This window comes from Pteropus vampyrus, unplaced genomic scaffold, assembly GCF_000151845.1.
Source record: "Pteropus vampyrus isolate Shadow unplaced genomic scaffold, Pvam_2.0 Scaffold1, whole genome shotgun sequence".
Taxonomy (NCBI): domain Eukaryota; kingdom Metazoa; phylum Chordata; class Mammalia; order Chiroptera; family Pteropodidae; genus Pteropus; species Pteropus vampyrus.
Window position 1 is genome coordinate 21,287,106 of NW_011888782.1, and position 24,628 is coordinate 21,311,733.

A 24,628-nucleotide genomic window follows, 5' to 3' on the forward strand; every position below is an offset into this window, starting at 1 on the left:
AAAACCATCCTTGCATATGCCTATGAAAAATGCTGATGCCACTTTAAATCTTTGTTAATTATATTTGTTATTGTTACTACCACCACTACCTGACTAAGTGAATAAACAGGGAACCAGCAACTTATTTTTTAAGACCACTCTAAAATCTTCCTAACATTTCAAGCCAACTTTATACCATTTCAAAACAAATTTTTCCATCAGACTAAAAGCAATTCACTTCCCTGTGTCATTTCCACCTTCCTCCCACACCGTGAGGCTAGAAAGCCCAACCTTTTGACTTCTGTTACTCAAAATATATACATGAGGTTGATTCTACCTATTTCATTTTGCAAGACCAGTAAAGCTGAATCAAACCACATTTTAAAATCATGGCGAGCTTTTTTCTCTTTTTCTGGCACCAGTCCAATCAGGTAATCTTAAAGAGGAAATTATGATCATGAATCAAACTTATACTAAGTGCACTTGAGCTTTTGAAGGGAAAAGGCCAAACAGAGCCCAAACCACAGACGTTTCTGAATCATTTCTCTAGACTGCAGATTTGAGGCTGAAAGCAAAGCAAAGGGGGCCTTTGGTCCTACCTGTTGTTACCTTTCTTCACATGTGTAAACACTCCACTGCCACTTGGAAAACACCTTTGGTTACCAGGGTTTGTCCTTCAACATCAGAATCTTAAATTAGGGTTCCTCAATCCTGTTGTCCATCAGAATTTTCTGGAGACTATTGAAAAAATATATAGAGATTCCTAGCTGTCACTCCTAGATATTCAGTTTCAGTGGTCTTAGCATGGGATCCAGAAAGTTCTCCAGGTTATTCTGATGAGTGACCAAGAGTGGAAAATACTGCTTGCAGCCTTACCCATACTTCTCTAAAAAGAATACTTGATGCCTCGAATTACAGGCAAAACTCAGCTCTGAAAGAGTGTATCACCTCCTACCCAAACACCAAGGATTCTTTGTTTTCTATGTTCATTTTTATTTACTTTTAACATTTTCACCAATACTCCTAGGATATTTGGCCTCTGTTACCACACCTTTGGTAAAATTTCTGAAATCACACCTGTTAATAAAACATCTCTTTATATCAATGAGACTCTTTGAAGAGCATAAACCTGATATTGATGTGGTACGTAGAAATTGATAGTTTTGGGGTTTAGGTATAGTTTTTTCCTACTATTCTTCAGAGGAAGGGAAGCAGTGGGAGTCTTCTATACAAATAAGTTAATAGTAACTATTTTTCTAAGAACTATGGGTATTTTGAGAAGGTCACTTATTCAAACAGCCTACAAAATGTGCTCCATTTTTGCTCCCATATAACCCCAAGCGTATATCTTTACATCATTAGCCACAGACTGGCTCCCGAGTCCCACAGCCAAACCTTTGCCGCTCAGACTTGCTCGTCTTCTAGGTGAGAGATCTTCTCTTCTTGCCGCCACTGGAAACCATGAGCTCTTGGAATAGGTTCCGCTTAAAAGTCAAGCATGGCAGGAAGAAGAAACTCCTCCTGATGTCTGTTCTGCCGAGAGGTTAGTGAGCAGCTCTGGTCGGGGAGGCCAGTCTGAGACGCCCAGTTCTGCAAAGACTTACACTTGCTCGTCCCCGTCGGTGAAAGCGGTGTGGCCTATCTGGTGGGCACCTCGCCGTTGTTCACCGAACTGCAAGGAATCGTGCTTTCTTGGATGCCATTCCCATTTCCCGTCACGAGTCCCACCCTGGCTTCGGGTGCTCCAGAAAGTGTACTCCTTGGATAGAAGCAGGGCGGGGGTTGTGGGAGAGAAGCTTATGTGTGATTAGATGGTAAAGTAACAAATGTGATTTTAAATGATCTCATGGGAGATGCTGAAACCCGAGGAAGCAAAGAAGCTGCATGCACTTAGATAGCAATGCCTTCTGCATCCACAACAGACTTTTGACCCGGAGCGAGCCTGCCTTAGACTGCAGGACAGGCAGCTTCCTATCATCGACCCATTGACCCTTCCGTGTAACTGGGTCTTTCCTTATTCTAGAACAAACACTCATTTTATTAAAATGTTTTTTGTTCCCCTTCCTCCACTAAAACTTAACATTTTTATTTTTTTCTTTTTAGAAAATTTTAATTGAAAAGCATATGTGAGTAATTTTTATATTCTTTATGCAGACTCGGTAATAAAAATAGGTCTGAAAAAAAAAAAAGATCTGAATCCTAAGATTCAGTATGAGAATAGGGCAAGAGTAAATAACCTGTCCACATGGCCATGGGACCCAAAGGAAGGCGGAAGTGATACAGAAGGATCACGGCCCATCCCGAGCCCTCTGTGGTTGCCCGGTTCTCTCTGGGCTGGCATGGGAGTTTATATTGCAGAAAACTAGCTGGATACTTTAATGCATTATGACTCATCTATTCAAAACCTCCCAAATCAAACAAAAAGCAGCTTCCTCAGGTCAGGATTCAGTTCTTATGGTGTGTTGGCATCACCCTGCAAAGATTACAACTTTAGAAGGGCCTGGCTAAGGGGAGCCAACACCTCTGCTCCAAGGCACAGCTCAGTGGAAAGGGTGGAGACTGGAGGGTTCAGGCATCAGGAAAGCTCCGTGAGAGGTGGGGAGGGAGGATGGTGATTCTTCCAATACACTGTCCGCACGGCAACTAGAATGTTCTTTGTAACAGACATCCGATCAGAAAACACTTCTGCTTGTCTATGGCCATGCCACCCTGAACAAGCCCAATCCTGTCTGATCTCGGAAGTTAAGCAGGGTCGGGCCTAGTTAGTACTTGGATGGGAGACCACCTAGGAAGATCTGGTGCTGTAGGCATAAAAAATAAAAAAAATAAGGGATTGTAAGCTGACAAGGTCAACCTGTGAGGTCAACCAAGGGTTGCCTCGCCTAAAAATAATAATAAATAATAATAATAATAATAATAATAATAATAATAATAAAGAAAACACTGCTGCCAAAAACTGTCTGCCGACTGCTGTTGCAATGAAAGCCCGGATCCCAGGAGAGGCTGATGAGCTCTCCATGACCTCTTAGCTTAGTGGGGACAACCCCCCTACCTCACCCTCATTTCCATGCCCAGGTGATACCGGGCTACTTTCAAATGCTTGAACACATCACACTTCAAATTCAAAGACCTTGCAGATAATTATTCTTGTTTTCTTATATTTAATTTCCTCCCCTCCCCCTCACTTTCTAATTTCTAGTCATCTTTCGTTCCTCAGACTAAACATCACTGCCTTGAAAATATATTCCCCGACCCTCCAAATCAAGGTGGATACTCACGTTGTACCCTCACATGATTTTTTTTTTCATTCGTTTCACACGTATTTATTGAGCACCGCCTATATGCCAAGAGCCCACATTCTAGATGGGGAGACAGATACGGAACAAATAATTCTGAGAATGACTGTGATAATGTGTCTTGTGATGATATATCCCATAGTGATGCAAATTAAGACAGATAGCAATCAGCGATTGGCTCTCATCTCTGGCAGCTGGGTCACTTCATGAGCCTCATGATAATGCAACGCACATTCTACACGACCCAGCTTTGAGGTCTCGCTTAAGGCATTTTGGCAGGGTTTTACTGCGCGACCAATTGCAATAGGAAGAATAAAAGGAGTGAAGTGCTTTGTATCACGGAGGACACAAAGCACTTCTCCAAGGCATTTGTTTAATGCCTGCCTTCCCTACTATTTGCTTATTTAACTAGTGCTTAATAAGAAGAACCTGCTATGTGTATACGCTGAATGCTGAGGTTACAGAAATGAAAATACGACGTTCTGCTCTCATGGAGCTTACATTCTAAAAACGGAGGTAGAAAATAAGCAGTTAAAAAATTAATGAATGCATATGTGATGTGATTTATAAGAAGAAATATATATTTGGTCTTTGCCCTTTTTCCTGGCACAGAGCTCCTAAAACCCTTGAAATTTCCCATGATGGGAGTGATAAAGTCTCTTGTTATGTTAATGAGGTGACTTCCAGACCACACCTAAGAAGGGAGACTGGTTGCCAGGAGAACTAATAATGTGTTTAAAGGGTTGGAACATTCAGTAACCTGCCCCCCTGCAACCACAACTATACTCAGGGAGGAGAAGGGGGCTAAATCTATAGCCAATGGCCCATGATCTAATCAACTATGCCTACTTAATAAAGCCTCCACAAAACCCCTAAAGGACAAGGTCCGGGGAGCCTCCGGGCTGGTGAACACGTGGAGCTTCTGTAGGGAATGGTACACTCAGGAAGGCATGGAAGCTCCATGCTTTTTCCCCACACCCTGCCCCATATCTCTTGCATCTGCCTGTTTCTGAGTTATATCCTTTTATAATAAACCGGTCATCTAGTAAGCAAACAGGTTTCCTGAGTTCTGTGAGATGCTCTAGCAAATTAATCGAATCTCTGATTTATAGCCAGAAGCACAGATAACAACTGGGCTTGCAACTGGCATCCGAAACAGAGGGCAGTGTTGTAGGTCTGAGCCCTCAGCTTGTGGGATCTGATGCTATCTCCAGGTGGATAATGTCAGAATTGAGTTGAATTGTAGGACACTCAGCTAGTGTCAGGGAATTGCTTTTGGATGTGAGGGAAAGTCCGCTCCCCCCAGCCCCTCCCAACACACACATTGGAATTGGGTGCTCAGGACACTTTTAGTATATTAAAGGAAAAGGATTATTTTCCAGAAAGCAACATATTTTGCAAAGATTTCTTTTGCTCCAGGCAACCAGAGAATTTTATGATACAGACCAGTTTTCATCCCCTTTGACTAAACCTCCTCTTTCCAGGCTTCATCTCAGGAAACCTCCTGTCACGAGTAAAAACATATTAAAGTCTTTTTCCTCAATAAATTACAATCTCCCTTCTATGTTTTGCAGGTATGTGTCTTGTGTTCATCTCCCTAAGTAAGAAGTTGTATTTGTGCTCCTGGAGAAAAGTGTGACCATTCCTTTTCATAGTGCTAGATCTACAAAGATCCCTTTTTTGAGACCGGAGTCCCTCCAGGGCAGGGTTCATGATTTATTCCTGAGTGTCCAGCCCCTGGCACCATGCCTCTCTAGATAGAAAGGCACTGAGCTAAGACATTGAAGGAATAAAGGAATTACTCCTTTTAATCCATCAGCGGTTTGTCATGCATAGATTTATCTAATTCTTTTGAATACATATTATGATTTTAGCCTGCTACAGTAACAATCCCTTATAAGTACGAGGGCTTTAGAGTTTACACTTTACCTTTGAATAATGATACCTGATGAATATCTGGTGGGTATAAGGACCCTTAATTTCTATGTGGGGAAGCAGGGCTTAATGAGGTAGATAAAATGATCCTTGATTCCTATGTGGTGAAGCGGGGCTTCACCAATGACACCCAGCTATGAAGTATGAAGACAAGGATGAAACTCAAGGTCTCTAACTCCAAAGCTCTTGAAATCACACATTTCCCAGTTGAGACTCTCAGCTCCTTCGGTTACAGCTCCATTGGTTAAAGCTCTGTGGGTAAGCCATGTCCTTCCAGGCAGTGACCATCCACAGGAATCCTGGCAGTGGTCAGATGAGGTGGAAGGGAGGGAATCATTGCCAGTTTGTCAGTCCTACTGCTTTCCCTGCACCTCTAAGCCCGTCATCTGTCTCTGTGCCCATGATTGCCCTGGACGCAAGCTGAGAGGGCGAGGAGGGGCTCAGGGGCCAGGGCGCTTTGCGGAGACCGGCCTCTCTGTCAGAACTCCAAGCACCAGGGAAGGCGAGGAGCTTGGTTTCCATGGTAACCTGCCCACCCCGTCCCTGCAGCTGCAGCCCCTCTTGGGCCCCTGAGCTGGGGGCTGTGGGTGGCCTGAGCCAGCCCTGTGCCCACGTCACCCCCGCTGGGTTCAGGCCCCAGGCAGGCTGCTCATTCTGAGCTGGAGCTCTGCCTGACACCGTTCCCATGGGGACGGCTGTGGGCACACGCTGCCTGTGGTCAGATCCCCAGATCAAACCTGCCCTGCAATTCAGGCAGCTCCTCTTGGGCTGGGAGCCTGTGGAAGAAAGATTGAGTTTCAGGTACCCTAGTCCCTCCTCTTCCCACCCCCAACCAAAGGTACATTTAAGAACTTGAGACCGTAGGTCTTCCTGTGTCATGTATGGGACATGTCCTCTGTGTCTGGGTTTAGGGACACCAAGATGACTGAGTCACAGTCCCTACCATAAAGAAAGAGCGAGGAGGATAGCTGTTGAGCTGATAATTACAATGCAGCATGGTCCAGCAACAGTGGAACTCGGGACAAGAGACAGGAGGAGCTGAATGACACCAGGGAAGTTCCCTCCAGGTGAAGTGGCCTCCTTTCTCAGTGCGGCTCCCACGGCTGTGCCAGAGCTCTGTGCCAGGGATGAGGTTGCCAGGCTCCCCCGTCCCCGCACCTACCCACTGCCTACTTAGGCATCCATGTCTAGAGCCTAGGACTGTCCTCAGGGCCTCGGGGCTGGAGCAGTGACACGTGAAGAAAAGACACTGCCTTCAGTCTTGAGACATGCACCTGTCTGGTTTATAAGCAGAAATCCATTCAGCGAAAGTGGAGGAGAATTGGGGAGCTGAGCTCTAGGACCTGAGGCATAATCCACTTGGTTAATCTTCCTTTGGTGCCTGTGTCCCCTTCTCTTCCCTTGTAAATACCATCACGAGGTAGACTCTGTTTCTCCCTCTCCACCTCCTGACAGATAACTCCTTAGCAAGATGGTCACCTCCATTCACTGAGCAGCCAGGACATGCCAGGCATGTGCCAGGACCTCATTGCAGCTCCCACAACAGCCCTGGGAAACAGGTGTTGTCGTTCCCATTTCACAGAGGAGTAATTGAGTCTCAAATGCATTAAGTCACTCACCTGGACCACACAGCCATTGTGGGGCGGGACTTGGGGCTTAAGAGAGGGTCTGGGAAAAGGGATCAGGATCACAGAGGACCAGAAGGACAGAAGGACAAAAAGACAGAGTCTTGTGGGATCCAGCAGGAAGGAGAGAGAAATCCTGCAGAGCCGGAGGGATGTGGGAGCTTGCAGTTCTGGAAGCTATGGCTAGGGGAGCTCTTGAGGCAGCATCTTGAGAGGGGAGCTGGAGTTGTGGAGAAGGGCGGTGTGGATGAGCTGCCTTGGTGATCGTTACAGGGGGTCTTGGAGCAGATTTAAAAGGCAGTTCTGAATGACACACCACTAGAGACCGGAAGACCCGGTCTCTCATGTCTGGGTCTCAAGGTTCCATGGTGCAAAATGGCTGGCGGGTGGGGTAAGGGAAAGATGAACCGGGATGGTTTAGAACAGTGGTTCTCAAACCTCAATTTGCATTAGATTCACCTGGAGAGCTTGTTAACACTGGGTGGGGCCCAGGAATCTGTGATCTGGGAATCTGGGGCCCAGTGATTCTGACTCTAGAGGTCAGGGGTGGGGCGAGGTTCTCTGTTCCTAACAAGAACAGGGGATGCTGGTGCTGCAGGTCCCAGCGGTGCTGGGAGGAGCACAGGGGGATGGCTTCTGTGGGTCCTCTGACCCCGGCATCCCAGCTTTCTGAGGCTCTGACATAGGCCTCCCTGGCAGGGCCCCTCTCCCTAGGGATGGCCACTGCTGACCCAGGCAGGGGAGAAGAGGTCCTTCTTGCTTCAGGAGCCATGACTGAGAGTGACTGCCACTCTCAATATGATTTTTGTGCCGACTTTACAGATCATAAGCCTGGAGCTCAGAGAGGTGGTCCCAGAGGTTACAGCTAATAAGTGCTAGAGCCAAGATTAAACCCTGAGTAGCTGAGACCCAAGGGGATGAAGCTTAGCCACTCAGGGGGACTCATCTGAGATCCTTCAGGACCTGGAGTATCCAGTGCTCTGTGGGAAGGTAAAACAGGATAATCTGGGGGAGGCTTGGGCGTCTGCAGGCATGAGATTCATTGAACCACCCCCGCTCCTGAGACAGGAAGGTCACTTGGATGACAGAGACATTCTGCATAGGAGACAAAGAACCATCTGGAAGGAAATGGATTGACACCATGACTCTTCCTCTTGGGATTCTAATTTACAAGGACATAGGCCAAGTGGAGCGAACGTCATTTGTATTCTTGAACTTCACATGAGCAGGTGACACTCGGGAAGAAAGACACCGTTACAGAAGGGAGCTTCTTCTGTAAGGGAGCTTGGAGTAACATGAATTTGAATACTAAAAAAGATGTGATTTTATTTTCTACCCCAAGCTTCTCATTACGATAGTCTCTGTTGGAGGTGGTGCTGGCAGGAGACATGCACTATTGCCCACATTCTCTTTGAAATAGAGTCCCATTTGTTTAAATGACAATTGTTTTAGAGTCATAATTGATACCCGTTTTCATAATTTCCAAGTAAGAGAAAAAAAATAGGTAGAAGAAAAGATGCCCAAGTCAGCACTGGCAATGAAATCTGAAGGCGCCATCTTGAGACAACACCTTTCCCTCTCAGAGCGCTGTTCAAAGGAAAATGCACTGCCTGATGTGGATTCGGTAGAAGTCGGGTGAAGAGATTTTTATAAGAAGAGAAAGCATTTGGGATCTCAAACCTCTTAGCCCTCGGCTGAAGGCAAAACTCAGAGATGGCTGACAGAAGCAGAGCTGTGTGCTAAGAGCTGTGTTGAGCCATGCCCAGGAGAATAGGGAGCTCGGAATCCAACTTAATCTAAATGGACAAAGGAAATACGGAACGGCTGTTAATGGGTATTTCAATCCAAGATGAAATAGGAGTCCAAGGAGCATTTCAATACAATATATATATATAATTGAAATCAACATGGAGTTCCACGCAGAGTGGGAATTGCTCTGAGACCTTTACTTTCTCCTTCTTTCACGCTTACTTCGGGAGAGAACAGTCAGCTTACGTATTTGCTATCAGAAGGACTAGATGAATGAATGAATGAAGTCGAAATCGGCAGAGGGTTTTTGAAAATGTACTTTTAATAATACAGTTCCTTTCTACAGTGAAAAGATATTACTTTGATAATTAGAATAAGATTAGAACTGGGCGGGAGACTGGTTAGCAGTCTGTTTTTCTTTGGGGAGAGTTTCCTGGGGGGTGGCGAGACACCAGTTCTCCCGGGTCAGAGGTGGTGCGCTCCCGGCATGTGAAGGAACGCCTGGGTGAAAGATGAAGGAAGACAGATGCTGGTCAGCAAAACTGGGATAATGCACCGGCCGGGACAGATTCTCTCTGCATCCGGAGAGTGAGGTGCAGGGGGTTGCATCTAGCTGCACCCCAGGTGAGGGCACTCAGCTGGACCCTCCCCCAACAAGCTTGGGCCATGAAGGTTCATGCACCTGGCACGTATAATTCTAGAACAACCTGTCCGTGCCCGTGGCCAGTAAAGATGGCCGTGCCAGAGCGGAGCTGAAGGATGACTCGCAGATGGGCGGCAACTGTGTCTAATTGAGAAATTGTTGTTAATGCAGAGAAATGTGCGTCATCTCACTAGTCAGAAATGACTGGAACATGGCAAACCTCTCAGCTCTTCCTGGGGTATGCTTCTTAACAGTCAGAGAAGAAAATTCATCTGAGGATTTCACTGGAGGAGGGTCAGAGTGAACTGGAGCTGTATCTGGGCTCTTTCAATAAGGAGGGTGGAGAGGTGGAATGGAGAGACCAGGCGGAAGGGCAAAGACCTGGCGGAAGGGCAGCCAGACGCCGTCAGTGGGAGCATCCTATCCAGCAGCACTTGCGAAACTTCAGTATTTGCCTGGGGTGACCCTAAAATGCATAGTCTGGGCTCCTATTCCTAGAGAATTTCCTTTCCTTTCCTTTCTTTCCTTTCCTTTCCTTTCCTTCTTTCCTTTTTGTACTTCTAGAATTGATTCCAAGAATCTGCATTTTTCACAAGTCCTCTAAATGATTCTCATACAGGGAGTCAAGCATTGCACTTGGGGTACTGTATCATCTCGGGCTGTCATAACAAAATACCACAGTCTGGGTGACGTAAACAACGGAAATTGATTTTCTCATGGTTCTGGAGGCTGCAAGTCCAAGATCGAGGTCCAGCAGAATTCGGTTTCCGGTGAGGACTCTCTCCCTGGCTTGCAGACAGTCGCCTTCTCACTGTGTCCTCACGTGACCTTCTGTGAGCACACAGTCGCTGGTTCTCTCTTTCTCTTCTTTATAAGGACACCAGTCCTATCAGATTAGGGTCCCCCTCTTATGACCTCGTTTAACCTTAATTATCGTCTTAAAGGCCTTGTCTCCAAATACAGTCACATTGAGGGGTTAGGGTTTCAAGTTATAAATTTTGGGGCAGGCACCTTCGGTCCACAGCAGGTAGCACTCCCCTGGAAGGAGAGAGGGGCCTGTGTACCTGGCAGAGGATGGTGGAGGATGTTCACGGACAGGACCAAGACTCTGGTGAAGGACCCTCTGCAAGATGAGCGATGCCAGCACTGCCACCTACTTCAGATCATTTGAGGATCTGCATGCAACCGGCAGGGATTTTACTGTACTGTAATGCTCAGGGACAAGCAATGCTACATCACTTTATTTTCCTAAAATTAAATGACATGTCTCTGTGACATGTTCTCATCCCCTGGAGGGGAATGAGAATTCCATCTCAGTCATCCCTGGGGCTCTTTGTCTCTCCACCTCCTGCCAGAGACAAACGAAGCTCTCCAGGCTTCCCTTACAAGGTCGGGAACACTTGGGGGAGGCGCTATGGCCTCGTACTCCTGCCGATCACAGTGGCCGTGCTCCTGGTTTCTTGAAGGTGGTAGGTTGCTACTCGGTGCACTGCTTGGCCAGACATCTCTTGCCAGGGCCCGGGCACCCAGGGCCTCAAATGCAGCTTCTCTTTAACATCACGAGGCTATCTTGCTCTGGTTCTGCCCTCTCCCCTAAACAACCGCCCTACTCCTAGCTCGAAGCTTCTCCCCAGCCTAACTGAATAGAGTGCACAAAGTACCAAGGTCTCTGGCATTCAAGAAAATCCCTTTTCGAGCTCCAGGGAATGTCCACTTTATCCTTAGACCCGCCAGTTGACCCTGCACCACCCCATGCCTTCCTGCTCTGGGAGGACCCTGTGACCTGCGCCCAGTAGGCCTGTGATGGAACAATGCTGACCCTCCTGAGAGACCAGTGGCTTGATCTTTCCCATTTTAGCACCAAAGAAACTAAGTTAGGGACAGACTTTTTCCAGTCGCAAAGACAAAGGCCAGGTGAGATGCTGAGGTGGCCCGCTCCTCGAAGATCTCAGCACCGCCAATGGCACTGGAGAAACCCATTAAGAATGCACCTTCAGAGTCCCCGGGGGCCCTTGGATGAGGACTCCTGGGAGAATGTCCACCTAGAGGCTTGTGGAAGCCGGGTCCCAGGACACAGGCTCGCTCGCAGGTTGTTTCTGTAGCAGCATCTGAATGCTTTCCTAACCTTCAAAGGCATGCAGCAAGGAATGAGATGGGAGGTTCCTTGCGGGGTGAAGAGAATGGAACGACTCTTTTGTCATTTCTGTGCCCCTATCCTGACTCATCAAAATCTAGCAAATATACATAAATAAATATTTAATACATAGGAACGAAATCGATGCTAATTAAACTGTATCTCCTTCTAAGGATCACAACTACCTCGCGAAGTAGGCGTTGTCATCATTGTCCCCATTTTTTTCAGACGATTAGAGCCTCTAATCGAGAGGGTGGAACCAAGGTCGCCCCACAAGGATGTGAGCCCCAAGGAGGCCTCCACTGTCGGCCATGCTTTCTGCCCAGAGAGAGCAGCAAGTATTCTTGGAGTGAGGATAGTACAGGGCAGGAAGTAGCCTGTACTCACCCACCCTCTGCCGTTCAACCCCACACAAATGTATTCATTTCTGGTCATTTTAAATCCAATTAAAATTCCATTATTTTATCCTGGCAATGCAGTATGTTGTATCGCCAGATGACAGAACCAGTGCGTCAGTTAGAAATTCCCCACAATTGCCTGAAACAGAGACTCCCGGAAGAGTGGCTTAGAGAATGCGTGGCTCTCTTTTCTGCTAACCTAATGCGATCTGCAGGAGCAGGGGGTTCAAAGCTAGTGCGACAGATCTATGATCCCATCAGATCTCCCACTCTTTCCATTTTTCTTCTTGGCCGTCCTTAGGTTGTGGCTTCTCTTCTTTGGTGTGCCTCATGGTCACAAGGTGGCTATTGGAGCCACAGCATCACATCCGTATTCCAGGTAGGAAGAAGGAAGAGGTGGTATGGGATAAGAAGGTATTTATAAACCGATTTGGCCCCCTCTCTTTTAGAGAGTTTTCCTAGAAGCCTCATCCAGCAACGTCCACTTATAACTCATTTTGTCAGAACTTGGTGCAAATTTACTCTTAGCTTCAAGGGAAGATTGAAACTGTATTATTTATTTTTACGGTGGGCATTTTGATGCTTCTGATAAAATCAGATTTATTTTATTAGAGAAAGAAAAAAGTGGATATTGGGTGAGCCTCTCACCACACATTTACTTTGCCTTGGCCTGACTCTGGCCCTAGTCCTGAGGGCAGCCCTAAGGAGCATTTTCATAGAGACTCAGCTGTAAGTGGCTTGACCATTAGAAACTTTGAGGTGAGTCTGGCCCTGCTCTCAACTCTTTAAAGCAGCGGCCTTAGTAGCACAGCCCGCTCTGGGCTGGCCTCAGGTAGGAAATCCTCTATACATGGGGAGAATAGGTGCCTTGGCTTGGCTATGCCTCGTGGCTGCGGTGAGCCTCAGGGTAGCGAATGCATGGAATGGCACCTTATAAGCTATAATGTACTGGGTGTGTGTTGGATCTCACTACTAAAATGGACTCCAAGAACCAACAGCATTGGCATCACTTGGGAGCTTGCTAAAAATGAATATTCTCAGCTCTACCATGGTCCTATTGAACCAGAATTATTTCAATAAGGTTAAAGTTTAAAAAGTACTTCCCTAAAGAGCTTTGGGCCTGTATCAAAGAGGAGGTCAGGTGACAAGAGACAGGTAAATTCACCTGAGACACTCCCTACAGCCTGGTTAAGTGTCTTGGGAAAGTCGCTCCCCCTGGGAAAAGTCTTCTCACCTGTCAGAAGAACAGTATGCACCAGACTCTTACTCCGTAAAGCGTGGCCTTGGACCAACAGCATCAGCACCACCCTGTTACAAATGCAGAATTTCAGGCCCTACCCAGAGTGACTGAATATGAGTCTGCATTTTAGCAACCTCCCTAGGCGATGCATCTGTACATTAAAGCTTGAGAAACCTGCATTAGGCACTCTGTGTGCCCTGAACCCAGAGAAATTTAGAACATTTAGAAAACCAAGTAATTTCGGAAACTGGTCCCAGGGTCCCAGTTGGTGATGTGGATGCTGGGAGACCACTGATTGCTGCAGACCCATGGGTTGGATGGAGTGGAGATAAACTCCCTTTGAAAGCTCAATGACTGGCAGCCTAGGGTCAGGGAGTGTGGTGAGCCACTTGGCTGGTACTATAGATGCCTGGGCTAGCTAGGTCTGGGGCAGGGATCAGGCTTGGGGGATTCTTCCTCTGACACTTCTCCTCTGGAACTGGATGAGTACCTGGAGACAGAAGCAGGAGCTGCAGGTGGGGCTCTGGGGATGGCTCTGGACCACACTTTCCTTCTCCCCTTCTCTCTCTCCAGCGTTGGTGGGCACACCTGAGGTACATGGGGTTGCGATGAGCAATGCTACTGGCTTTCAGCAGCAGAAGGAGACAGAGCCTACCTTATCAGTCTTCTTGCCCCTGAACACTTGGTTGTTAAAAGGAATCCTTTTTTAAGACTGATGTTTTGGACTAAATAAAGCTGTGCTCCCACTCCCATTGAGCTTATAATGGAGTTTAATTTTATAAAAAGGCGAATTAATGGCTTTGTAAATATAAAAGAAAGGATCCCTGCTTTTTTCTTGACCAAAAGGCCCCAGAAGTTAGTCCTGTAAAAATGTCAAATCTTGCTTTAAAGAATGGCAGGATTTCTCTGAGCAGAATAACAGGAAATGACTCATGAAGGGTACCCCAAGGCCACTCAGCTGTACAAAGGGGCCCCCTGTGCAGTAATGTGAGGCTGCTGGCCCACTGTGGGGAGGAAAGTGCCCCGCCTATGGAGGGGAGCTGTCTTCTCTAGGCGGGGGCTCTCTGTGGGGCCCAGGGACTACTGGCATGCTGGCTCACAGGGACAGAACAGCACACTGAGGCTGAGTGCCCGACACAGTCAGAATTTGGCCCCTCAAGGAAAACTCACCTAGAAATCATGTTAAATTAATGATTCAAAACTGTTAGTCCAGGGGCCCTTCCCTGTACTGGGCTTGCTCTGGCTCTCACCTGGATCTCATTTGATGAGTAGGGAGAGAATGCGAAGATGCTTCTCCTGGTTTCTTGTGGACTAACTCAGGCCGGAATCTTCTGTTCTACCATCTAGCTCTCTATCAGCCTCCCCCTCTCTTCCCTCCTTCCCTTTCTCTTTCTCCTACCCCCCTCCCCTCCCCTCGCCTTCTCCTCCTCCTTGTCCTATTCCCTCCTCCGTCCCTAGGGTTGTCCTGTCCACGGCCTTCACTCCTAGATCTTCAGGCGATGGAGAGTCAGAAGATATTCAGATGGAACGTGCCAGCGCTACCACAGCATTATTAACATATTCAACTTTTTTCACGCCCGTCATTAAGTGGTTGCTGCCTTGAGCTCTTGTTAGTCAGAAAGCAGAATCCACCTCAGCTGGTTCAGTAAACATGACGCGACTGTTTACAAAGGTACGAATGCAGTTGTATTAGTTATCTGTTACCGTGTAACAAGTTATCCCAACATTTTGCAGCTTAAATCAACATCCATTTATGACCTTACATAGTTTGTGAGGGGTGAGGATCTAAGAGTGGCTTAGCTGGGTGGCTCTGACGCAGTGTGTTTCACAAGATCACAGACAAGCCAGTTTGTAGGCTCTGCTGTCATCTCAAGACCTGCCTTCCAAGCTCACTCAGGGGATTTTGGCAAGCCGTGATCCTGGCTGGCTGTTAGAGACTTCAGTTTCTTGCCATGTGGGACTCTTTGTAGGGCTGCTCACGACCTGGCAGCCTACATCCCCCAGAATAAATGACCCCAAAGAGAAGAAGGCAGAGGAAACTCAAAACAGAAGCTGCTGTCTTTTGTCACCTAATCCCAAAAGCGACATTCCATCCCTTCTGCTGAATGCTATTGGTCATGCAAAACAAATCTGGTACACTGTAGGAGGGGACTACTCAAGGGAACGGGTACCAGGAAGCAAAGACAACTGGGGGCCGGCCCGGAGGCCATCAGAGATCAGTGCGGCAGAAGCAATCCCATGCCTATACCGGAGGGGCCAGGAGAAGGTAGTGCTCTTGGAGCCCAGGGAGAGTTGGACCCACGGAAAAAGAGTACCTAATAAGAGCTGTAGCATTAGAGGAACGCAGCCACTGCTAGAAACATCCCAGAGTAAGCAGGAAGCAGGGAAAATGCCCTGACCGCTTCCTCTTCCTTCCCTTCAATCTCTTGCTGGTTCCTCCTGTTGGTGAACCCAGATGGAAGCCAGACGGTAAACGAGTCCAACTGATGCGGTCTGCAAGACTCTGCTCTCCGGACACCAGCCAAGGAAGAGAAGGGCAGAGAAGGCATCTGAGCTGAGGGTGCAGGTAAATGGATTCCAACCAGTTCCTCCAAACCTTCTCTGGCTGCCCAAGCCGCCTGGGCCCTGCCTCTGGGGTCCCACCCCTAATGTGTCCTGTGATCCAACAACTAAAGGGTTACGTTGGCCATGCCTCTAACCCTCCCTCACTACATCATGTTTGACCACCCTCTGGGACCCTCTCAGGCATTCGGAGACATCCATTTTGTTTGGTCAGTGCCCGGGCCTTACCAGGTTAAATATTTTGAATACCATCTCTAGTCAGAACAGACAACAAAGGAAACAATGTGAACCGAAGCAGAGAACGATGGCCCAAGGAGAGTTAAACAAGGGCATTCTATCTATAAAGGGGAGACCCCTGGTTCAAACACTGTCCCGTATTTCTGAAGCAGGCACAACCAGGAGCAGAATGAGCTCTCGTATCCCATGGGGAAGGACTCCCCTGTCTCAAAAGAGCCGCCTTTTGTATTTGGAACGAATCTCTCATGGCCACCAGCATCTTACCTGTGGTTTGTCATGCTGTGTAGGCCCCAATGGCGGGATAGGGGCAAGGTATAGATCTCGGGGCAGCAGACAGAACCCCCGGATAGAACCTCTGCCACACCGTGCCCAACTTGTTCCTTGCATGTGGATAGGATATACAGAGTTTGAGGGAGGGCAGAAATCTTCTAAGTCATCTCAGAGTGAAGTTAAGCAGAGAAGTTTCCAGAGCTGCTTTGGGAAGGGAACAAAAAAGGGAGGGTACTCCAGCGGAGGGAGTTGGAGGGAAGAGAATGTGGAGACAGGAATCACCTGGATTATGCAAAGACCAGCCTAAGGACTGGCAGGGTCTGAATGGGAAGTAATGAGTGGGTCACTCGGAGGTAAATTGTCCATCAGGGGGCCACAGGAAGACCCAGCCACCTTCATTTTTTCTCTCTCTGAGGCCCAAGCCTGAAGCCAGCTGTGGCACGGCACATCTGAGACCAGCCGATGAAAGGTCTGGAATGGTGGGCGGAGTTGGATACCATACAAGAAAGGTGGCCAGGTCACTGTATTTTGGACTATGCACTGTATAATTCTTTGCCTGTCAATTATAATGTGTTTACTCACTCAAAGAACAGAAATCCATCCAGAATTTCTCGCCCTTTTCCAACGCCTCTGTTTTTGTTTGTTTGTTTGTTTGTTTGTTTGTTTGTTTGTTGACATTTCTGCCCTTGACCATTCCCCTACAGACCTCCAACCTGGATGTGTCCCCCTGTTCTTGCTCTGCTCACCCAGAGACGAGGGGCTGTGAGGATAAACAAACCAAGCACACACCTCAGAGAGCATCCAAGGCAGCCCTTCCTTTTTTATTAAGGTCAAAGCCAGGCCCACAGACAGATAGGCTTTCCTCAAGGTCACACAGCAAGTTGGTGGCAAAGCAGAGATCAGGCCCCTGCTGCCCTGTGAGGAGGGGCAGGAGGGTTTTCTCAGCATCGGGCACAGGGAGCGGGAAAGCAGCTGCAGGCCCGAATGGCTTTGAGAAAAGGCTGTTGTGGGGCTCATCAGAGCATTCTTAAGTATAATTGACTTTTAGGCATTAAATTTTTACCAGAATGAGCTCACAAGGTCTATAGGGAAAAGGAAAGTGCTTGGCATTTCCTGCCTCTTGGGGCAGTGTCTGGGGTGCAGAAAGCCCATCCTCCAAGCTGCAGGATGGAGTTCTCCCCTGGGAGCGAAAAGAGGGGTGAGGCCCCAGTAGAGAATGCAGGCCAGGATACAGAGTATTCAGTGGCCAACTGGTTCTCACTGATTTTGGGGGTGGAGAGATGGAGGCTAAGACCATCCACTCAATAGCCCTCAAGCAGTTGTGCCTCTGCGATGAGTGATGACTTCAAGGGTGGGAAAGATGAGACAGAGAATTCAGTCCCTGTTTATAGAACCCCTCCCCTCCCTTGACCATGCTCACTCATCATTTTGTCCCTAAACCTGTCCTATCAATCACAAACCATGTTTAAATCATTACCCATCTCTGGGCATCAGTGGTTTTGTTTTTTGTTTTTTGTTGTTTTTTGTTTTTTGTTTGTTTGTTTTTTGTCTGTATGATGAAGGGATGGACAAGATGATGTCTTGAAAATTTTTGAGATTTGTCATTCCCTAATGAGGAAGTTATCCCAATTTTTAGTCCAAGGGCTTCTTTCCAAATACCGAGGGAACCGCCAGGCAGGGTATCACTTTTGTTTGATGTGTCTCCCCAGGTTGGTGGGTGGGTGCCATGGCTTAGCTGTCATCCCTGGGACAGCAGCAGCCTGTCCCTTCAGATTTTAGTGCTAAAATAAGAGATCCAGAGGCTTATCGAGAATTCCATTTAAAAAACTCAAGGGCTGGACTTTTAACAATAGGCTTATTACAAGAAAACTGATATACCATGAACTGCACATATTTAATGTATATAATTTGCTCAGTTTTGACATATATTATTCATTTATAAAAAAAACCCATCAGCACAATCAAGATAGTGAACATATTCATCATCCCCAAAAGTTTTCTCATGCCTCTTTATCCTTATTTTCTAATCAACCCTTCCTCCATCCCCAGGTTACCACCGATTTACTTCCTATCACTTTATTTTAATTTACATTTTCTAGAATTTTATATAAATGGAATCATACAATATGTACTTGTTGTTATCTAGTTCCTTTCATTTAACATAATTTATCTGAGAATCATTCATACTGCATATGTGAATTCATTTGTATTGAGTAGTATAGCACTGGATGGATAAACACAATCATTTATCATTTACCTGTTTATGGCATTTGGGTTGTTTGCTAAAGTTTTGGGCTATTAAGATTAAAGGTGCTATTAATATCTATGGGCAAGTCTTTGTCTAGGCATATGATTTTATTTCTATTAGATAACTACCCAGGAGTAGAATGATTGGATTGCGTCATAGGAGTATGTTGAACTTTGTAAGAAATAACTAAACTACTTTCCAAAATATCTGCACCATCTACACTCCAACCAGCAATGTACGACAGTCCCACTTGCTCCATTCTCACCAAAATTTGGTGCAGTTAGTCTTTGCTATTTCTTTTCTCTTTTTCTCCCTCTGTTCTCTTCTTTTAGCCATTCTAATATGCATGTAGTGGTATCTCACTGAAGTTTTAATTTGCCCTTGCCTAGTGACTAGTGATGTTAAGCATCTTTTCATGTACTTTTTCTTTGCCATCTAGTCAAATCTTTTACCCATTCTTCTATTCTATTGCTCTCCTTCTTGTTATTGAGCTGGGAGATTGCTTTGTGTATTCTAGATGAAAGCCCTTTGTCTGAATATATGTTGGAAAATATTTCTCCCAGTCTGTAGCTCACCTTTTTATTTCTTAACGGTAGCTTATAAGAGCAAATGTTTTAATTTTGAAGTCCAAGCATACCATACTAGTGAAATTGTTCTTCAGAAATAAAAGATAAAGACATCCCCAAATAAACAAAAGCTGAAAAAGTTTATCACCACTAGACCTGCCTTACAAGAAATGCTAAAGGGAGTTCTTCAGGTTGAAATGAAAGGATGCTAAGTACCAACATTAAAACATATTAAAGTATAAAACTCACTGGCAAATGTACAGTCAAACTTAAAATTAACATTGTAATGGTGGTGTGTAAAAAATTTTATCTCCAGTATAAAAGTTAAAAGTCAATATTATTTAAAAGCACTATAGTTATAATTTGTTAATGGATGTGCAATATAAAAAGATGTAAAATGTGACATCAATATCATAAAATATAAGGGGAAAAGTGAAAGTATAGAGTTTTCGTATGTGACTGAATGTAAGTTATTAGCTTAAAATAGACTGTTATAAGATGTTTTATATAAACCTCAGAATTATCATAAAGAAAAAAACCTTTAGTCGATACAAAAGATATAAAAGGAAAGGAATGAAAGCATGTCACTACCAGAAATAAATCACAAAGGAGGAAAGCAAGAGAGAAAGAAAGAAACAAAGAAACTACAAAACAGTTGGAAAACAATCAACAAAATGGCAATAGTAAATCCTTAGCTGTCAATAATTACTTTAAGTTATTAAATTCCCTAATCAAAAGACATAGAGAGGCTAAATGGATTAAAAAAAATAAAAAGGTCCAAAAATATGCTGCCTACAAGAGACTCACTTTAACTTTAAGGACGCACATAGGCTGAAAGTGAAAGGATGAAAAAAAATATTGCATACAAATAGCAACCAAAAGAGAGCAGGCATGGTTATATTATATCGATGAAATAGATTTTCATCCATATTGGTCACAAGAGACAAAGAAGGTCACTATATAGTGAGTGATAAAGTGGTCAATTCATTAGGAATATATAAGAATTGTAAATACATATGCACCCAACATTGGAACACCTAAATATTTAAAGCAAATATTAACAGAACTGAAAGGAGAAATAAATTGCAATACAATAACAGTAGGGGATTTTCACACCCCACTTTTAACATTGGATAGATCATCCAGGCAGAAAATCAATAAGGAAACAGTGAACTTGCATAACACTGTAGAACAAATAAACCTAACAGACATATATAAAATATTCTATCCAACAGCACCAGGATACACATTCTTCTCAAGTATACACAGAACATTCTCTAGGATATGTTGGGACACAAAGCAAGTCTGAACAAATTTAAGAAGATTGAAATAATATGAGTATCTTTTCAAACCATAATGGTATGAAACAGTCAATAATAGGAGGAAAATTAGAAAGTTCACAGATATTTTGAAATTAAACAATACATTCCTGAACAACCAGTGGGTCAAATAAGAAATCAAAAGGGAAATAAAAATCACCTTAAGAGAAACAAAAATGGAGGCACAACTTACCAAAACTTATGTGAGGCAGCAAAAGCAGTTCTGAGAGGAAAGTTTAAAGTGATAAATGCCCACATTAATAAAAAATAAAGATCTCAAATGAACAACCCAACTTTGTACTTCAGAGAAGTAGAAAAAGAACAAACTAAGCCCAACGTTAGAAAAAGGAAGGAAATAATAAAGATTAGAGCAGAAATCAATGAAATTGAGACTACAATGGTAATAGAAAAAAATCAACAAAACTAAGAGTTGGTTTCTTGAAAACATCAATGAAATTGATAAAGAATAGGAAGAGGATAAACAAAATTATAGATGAAAAAGGAGACACTACAGCTAATACCACAGAAATACAAACCATCATAAGAGACTACTATAAGCAATTATATGTCAACAAATTGGATAGCTTAGAAGAAATGGATATAGTCCTAGAAACATATAACCTGCCAAGACTGAATCATAAAAGAAATGGAAAATCTAAACAGACCAATAATTAATAAGGATATTAGATTAGTAATCGAAAACTTCCCAACAAAGCAGAGTTCAGGATCTGATGGCTTTACTGGTAAATATGACCAAACTTTTAAAGAAGAATTAATGCTAATCCTTCTCAAACTCTTCCAAAAATTTGAAAAGGAGAGAACACTTCTAAACTCATTCCACAAAGCCAGCATTACTCTGATACCAAAGCCATACCGGTATACTTCAAGAAAAGAAAATTATGGACAAATACCTCTGATGAACATATGTGCAAAAATCCTCAACAAAGTACTAGCAAACTGAATCCAACAGCACATTATAAGGATCATACACCATGATCAAGTGGAATTTATCCCTGGGGTGCAAGCATGGTTCAACATATGCAAATCAATAAATTTGATACAGCACATTAACAAAACGAAGGATAAAAATCATATGATCATATCAATAGGTGCAGAAAAAAACACTTGAAAAATTCAATATCCTTTCATAATAAAAACTCTCAACAAATTAGGTATAGGAAGAATGTACCTCAACAGAATAAAGGCCATATGTGACGTGCCCACAGTTAACATCATACTCAATGGTGGAAAATCGAAAGCTTTTCCTCTAAAATCAGATATAAGACAAGGGTTCCCACTCTCATCATTTCTATTCAGCATAGTACTGGAAGTGCTATACAGAGTAATTAGGCAAGAGAAATAAATAAATGTCATGCAAATTAGGGAGGAAGAAATTAAATTGTCTCTTTTTGCAGATGACATGATCTTATATATAGAAAATCCCAAAGACTCCACCAAAAAACTATTAGAACAAAAAAATGATTTCAGTAAAGTTGCAGCATAAAAAAATCAACATAGAAAAATCAGTTGCATTTCCATACACTAACAACAAACTATCAAAAAAAAGAAATTGAGAAAATCTCATTTATAATATCAAAACAATAAAATACTTAGAAGTAAATATAACCAAGGAGGTGAAAGAACTATATCCAGAAAAGTATTAGACATTGATGAAAGAAATAGAGGAAAACACAAATAAATAGAAAAATAGCCTGTGTTCTCAGATTTTAATTTATATTGTGAAGATTTCCACACTACCCAAAGTAATCTATAGATTCAATGCAATCCCAATCAAAATTCCAGTGGCATTTTTTCCATGAAATAGAAAAAACAATCATAAAATTTGTATGGAACCACAAAAGACTCCAAATTGCTAAAGTCATCTTGAGAAAGAAGAACAAAGCTGGAGGCATAACATGTCTGAATTTCAAACTATATTACAAAGCTACAGTAATTAAAGCAGTATGGCACTGACATAAAAACAGTTACATAGTCCAGTAGAAGAGAATATAGAATCCAGAAATAAACTCACACATATAAAGTCAATTGATCTCACAAGGTGCCAAGAATACACAATGGGGAAAGAATAGTCTCTTCAATAAAAGATGTTGGGAAAACTAGATATCCACATGCAAAAGAATGAAATTAGACCCTTATTTCATATCATATATAAAAATCAACTCAAAATAGATTAAGAACTTAAATATAAGACCTAAAACAATAAAACTCTTAGAAGAAAACATAAAAGGAAAGCTTTTTTGGTTAGGACACCAAAAACAAAGGTAACAAAAGTAAAAATAAATAGATGGTACTACACCAAACTCAAAAGCTTCTGCACAGCAAAACAAACAAACAAACAAAGACAAAAAACAATCAATGAAAGGTAAAGGTAATCTATAGAATGGCAGAAAATATTTGCAAACCATATACCCAAAATATATAAAGAATGCATACAACTCAAGAGCAAATAACCCAATTAAAAAATGGCAAAGGACCCAAGCAGATATTTCTCCAAAGACATGCAAATGGCCCACAAGTATGTGCAAAGGTGCTAACATCACTAATCATCAGGGAAATGCAAATCAAAACCACAATGAGATATCAGCTCACACCTATTAGAATGGCTATTATTAAAAAAAAAAAAAAAGATATAACAAGGATTTGTGAGGATGTGGAACAAAGGGAACCCTTGTACACTGTTGGAGAGAATATAAATTGGTACAGCCATTATGGAGAACAATATGGATTTTTCTCAGAAAATTTAAAAATAGAACAATCATACGATCCAGCAAACTCACTACTGGATATATATCCAAAGGAAATGAAATCACTATCTCAAAGATATAGCTACACTTCAGTGTTCATTACATCACAATAAACAAGATATGGAAACAACCTAAGTGTCCATCAATAAATTAATAGATAATGCAGTGTATATATATGTATATATACACAATGGAAGATCATTTAGCCATAAAAAAGAAGGAAATCCTGCCATTTGCAACAGTATGGATGAACCTGGAGAACATTACGCTAAGTGAAATAAGCCAGACACAGAAAGACAAATCCACATGATCTCACTTATATGTGGAATCTAAAAATGTTTAACTCATGGAACCAGAGAATAGAATGATGTTTAGTTAATAGGAGCTGGGGGCTGGAGAGAATTTGGTTAAAGGGCACAAACTTTCAGTTGTAAGTTCTGGGGATCTAATGTACAGTATGGTGACTATAGTGTATTATATACTAGAAATAATACTATATTACATACTAGAAATTTGCTGAGAGTAGATGTTAAGTTTCTTCAGCACCTCCCACCCCCAAAAAAGCATGTGACATGATGGATGTGTGAAATAACTTTCACACTGTATATGTATATCAAACCATATATAATATACCTTAAATATGTACAGTTTTTGTCAATCATACCTCAATAAAGCTAGAAAAAATACAGTATGAGCTATCAGTGCAATTTGGCCCCAGAAGTGATTTTAAAATATAGAAAGAAGTTGGAGTATGGAAAAGGAAGTAAGGGGACTTGGAAGCTACAATGGCACAGCAGACACATGCTTTTAGTTAGATCGTATGCTCATTTGGGCTGGATTCGGTTGGGGAACTGATGGAGATTAAGGGAAACTAAATCAGCACCTGCACGATACCTCTTTGTACCATCCCTTGCCAGACTTACGCACTTGAAGTCTACATTGATATGACTATATTGTCCAAAAGGAGCTGGACTTGGTGTCCAGCCCCCTAGACACCAAGTGCGAGAGGAGGAGGATGAACTGGAGTCCGCCTGGAGAAGGAGAAAGAGAATGGTAAAAGAATGGAAACTATGTCAAAATATTAGGGAACCGAGTGTGTCGACAGAACTGAAGGTGTTAAGTTCGGAGAGGGAGCACAGCATCTCCCCACGTAGAAGATGTTTCCTCAGAGTCAGAACTTTGAAGACAAGCATTATCTCCAGAGGAGAAGGAATGAACGGTGAAAGGTTTGCAGAGATTACCAGGAAAACTGTCCCCTTCCTTCACCTTCAATCACGCTATCCCTTTTTGTCTGCGGGCAGTGTGGTGAAGTGGTTGATGGCTTGAGCTCTGGGGCAAGACTACTTGGGTTTGAATTCTGCCAGAGCCATTTATTGGCCATGTGACCTTAAACAAGTCTCTTATTTTCTCTACATGCCTCAGTTTTCTCATCAGAATAATGAAGATTAAAATTAGTTTATCTCTAATAGAGCTGATGTGAAGATGAAGGGAGGTAATGCTGGTAAAGTGGCTACCGAGCCCAGAATAAATGCTCATTAAATCTTAGCGCTTGTTTTCTCACCGCCCCTCTGATGACTCCTTGTGCAGTGAGGGACAGGATTGCCCACTGAATGACCCTAGAGGTTCTATCTGGGTTGCCAGGCAACAAGCTATCTGGGACCA

At 43.7% G+C, this 24,628-nt stretch overlaps 1 protein-coding gene and 1 pseudogene across 1 annotated transcript in view; one reads left to right on the forward strand and one right to left on the reverse strand.

Annotated features, from left to right (window-relative positions):
• The window catches only part of SCN10A (sodium voltage-gated channel alpha subunit 10), a 135,469-nt gene that overhangs the window by 109,820 nt on the left and 1,021 nt on the right, over window positions 1-24,628 (reverse strand). The window contains exon 2 of the mRNA XM_023527552.1: window positions 23,890-23,997. Within this exon, the coding sequence (XP_023383320.1) occupies window positions 23,890-23,997 (108 nt within the window). The remainder of the gene's footprint in view (window positions 1-23,889; window positions 23,998-24,628) is intronic.
• On the forward strand, window positions 2,671-2,789 carry LOC111736265 (annotated as a pseudogene).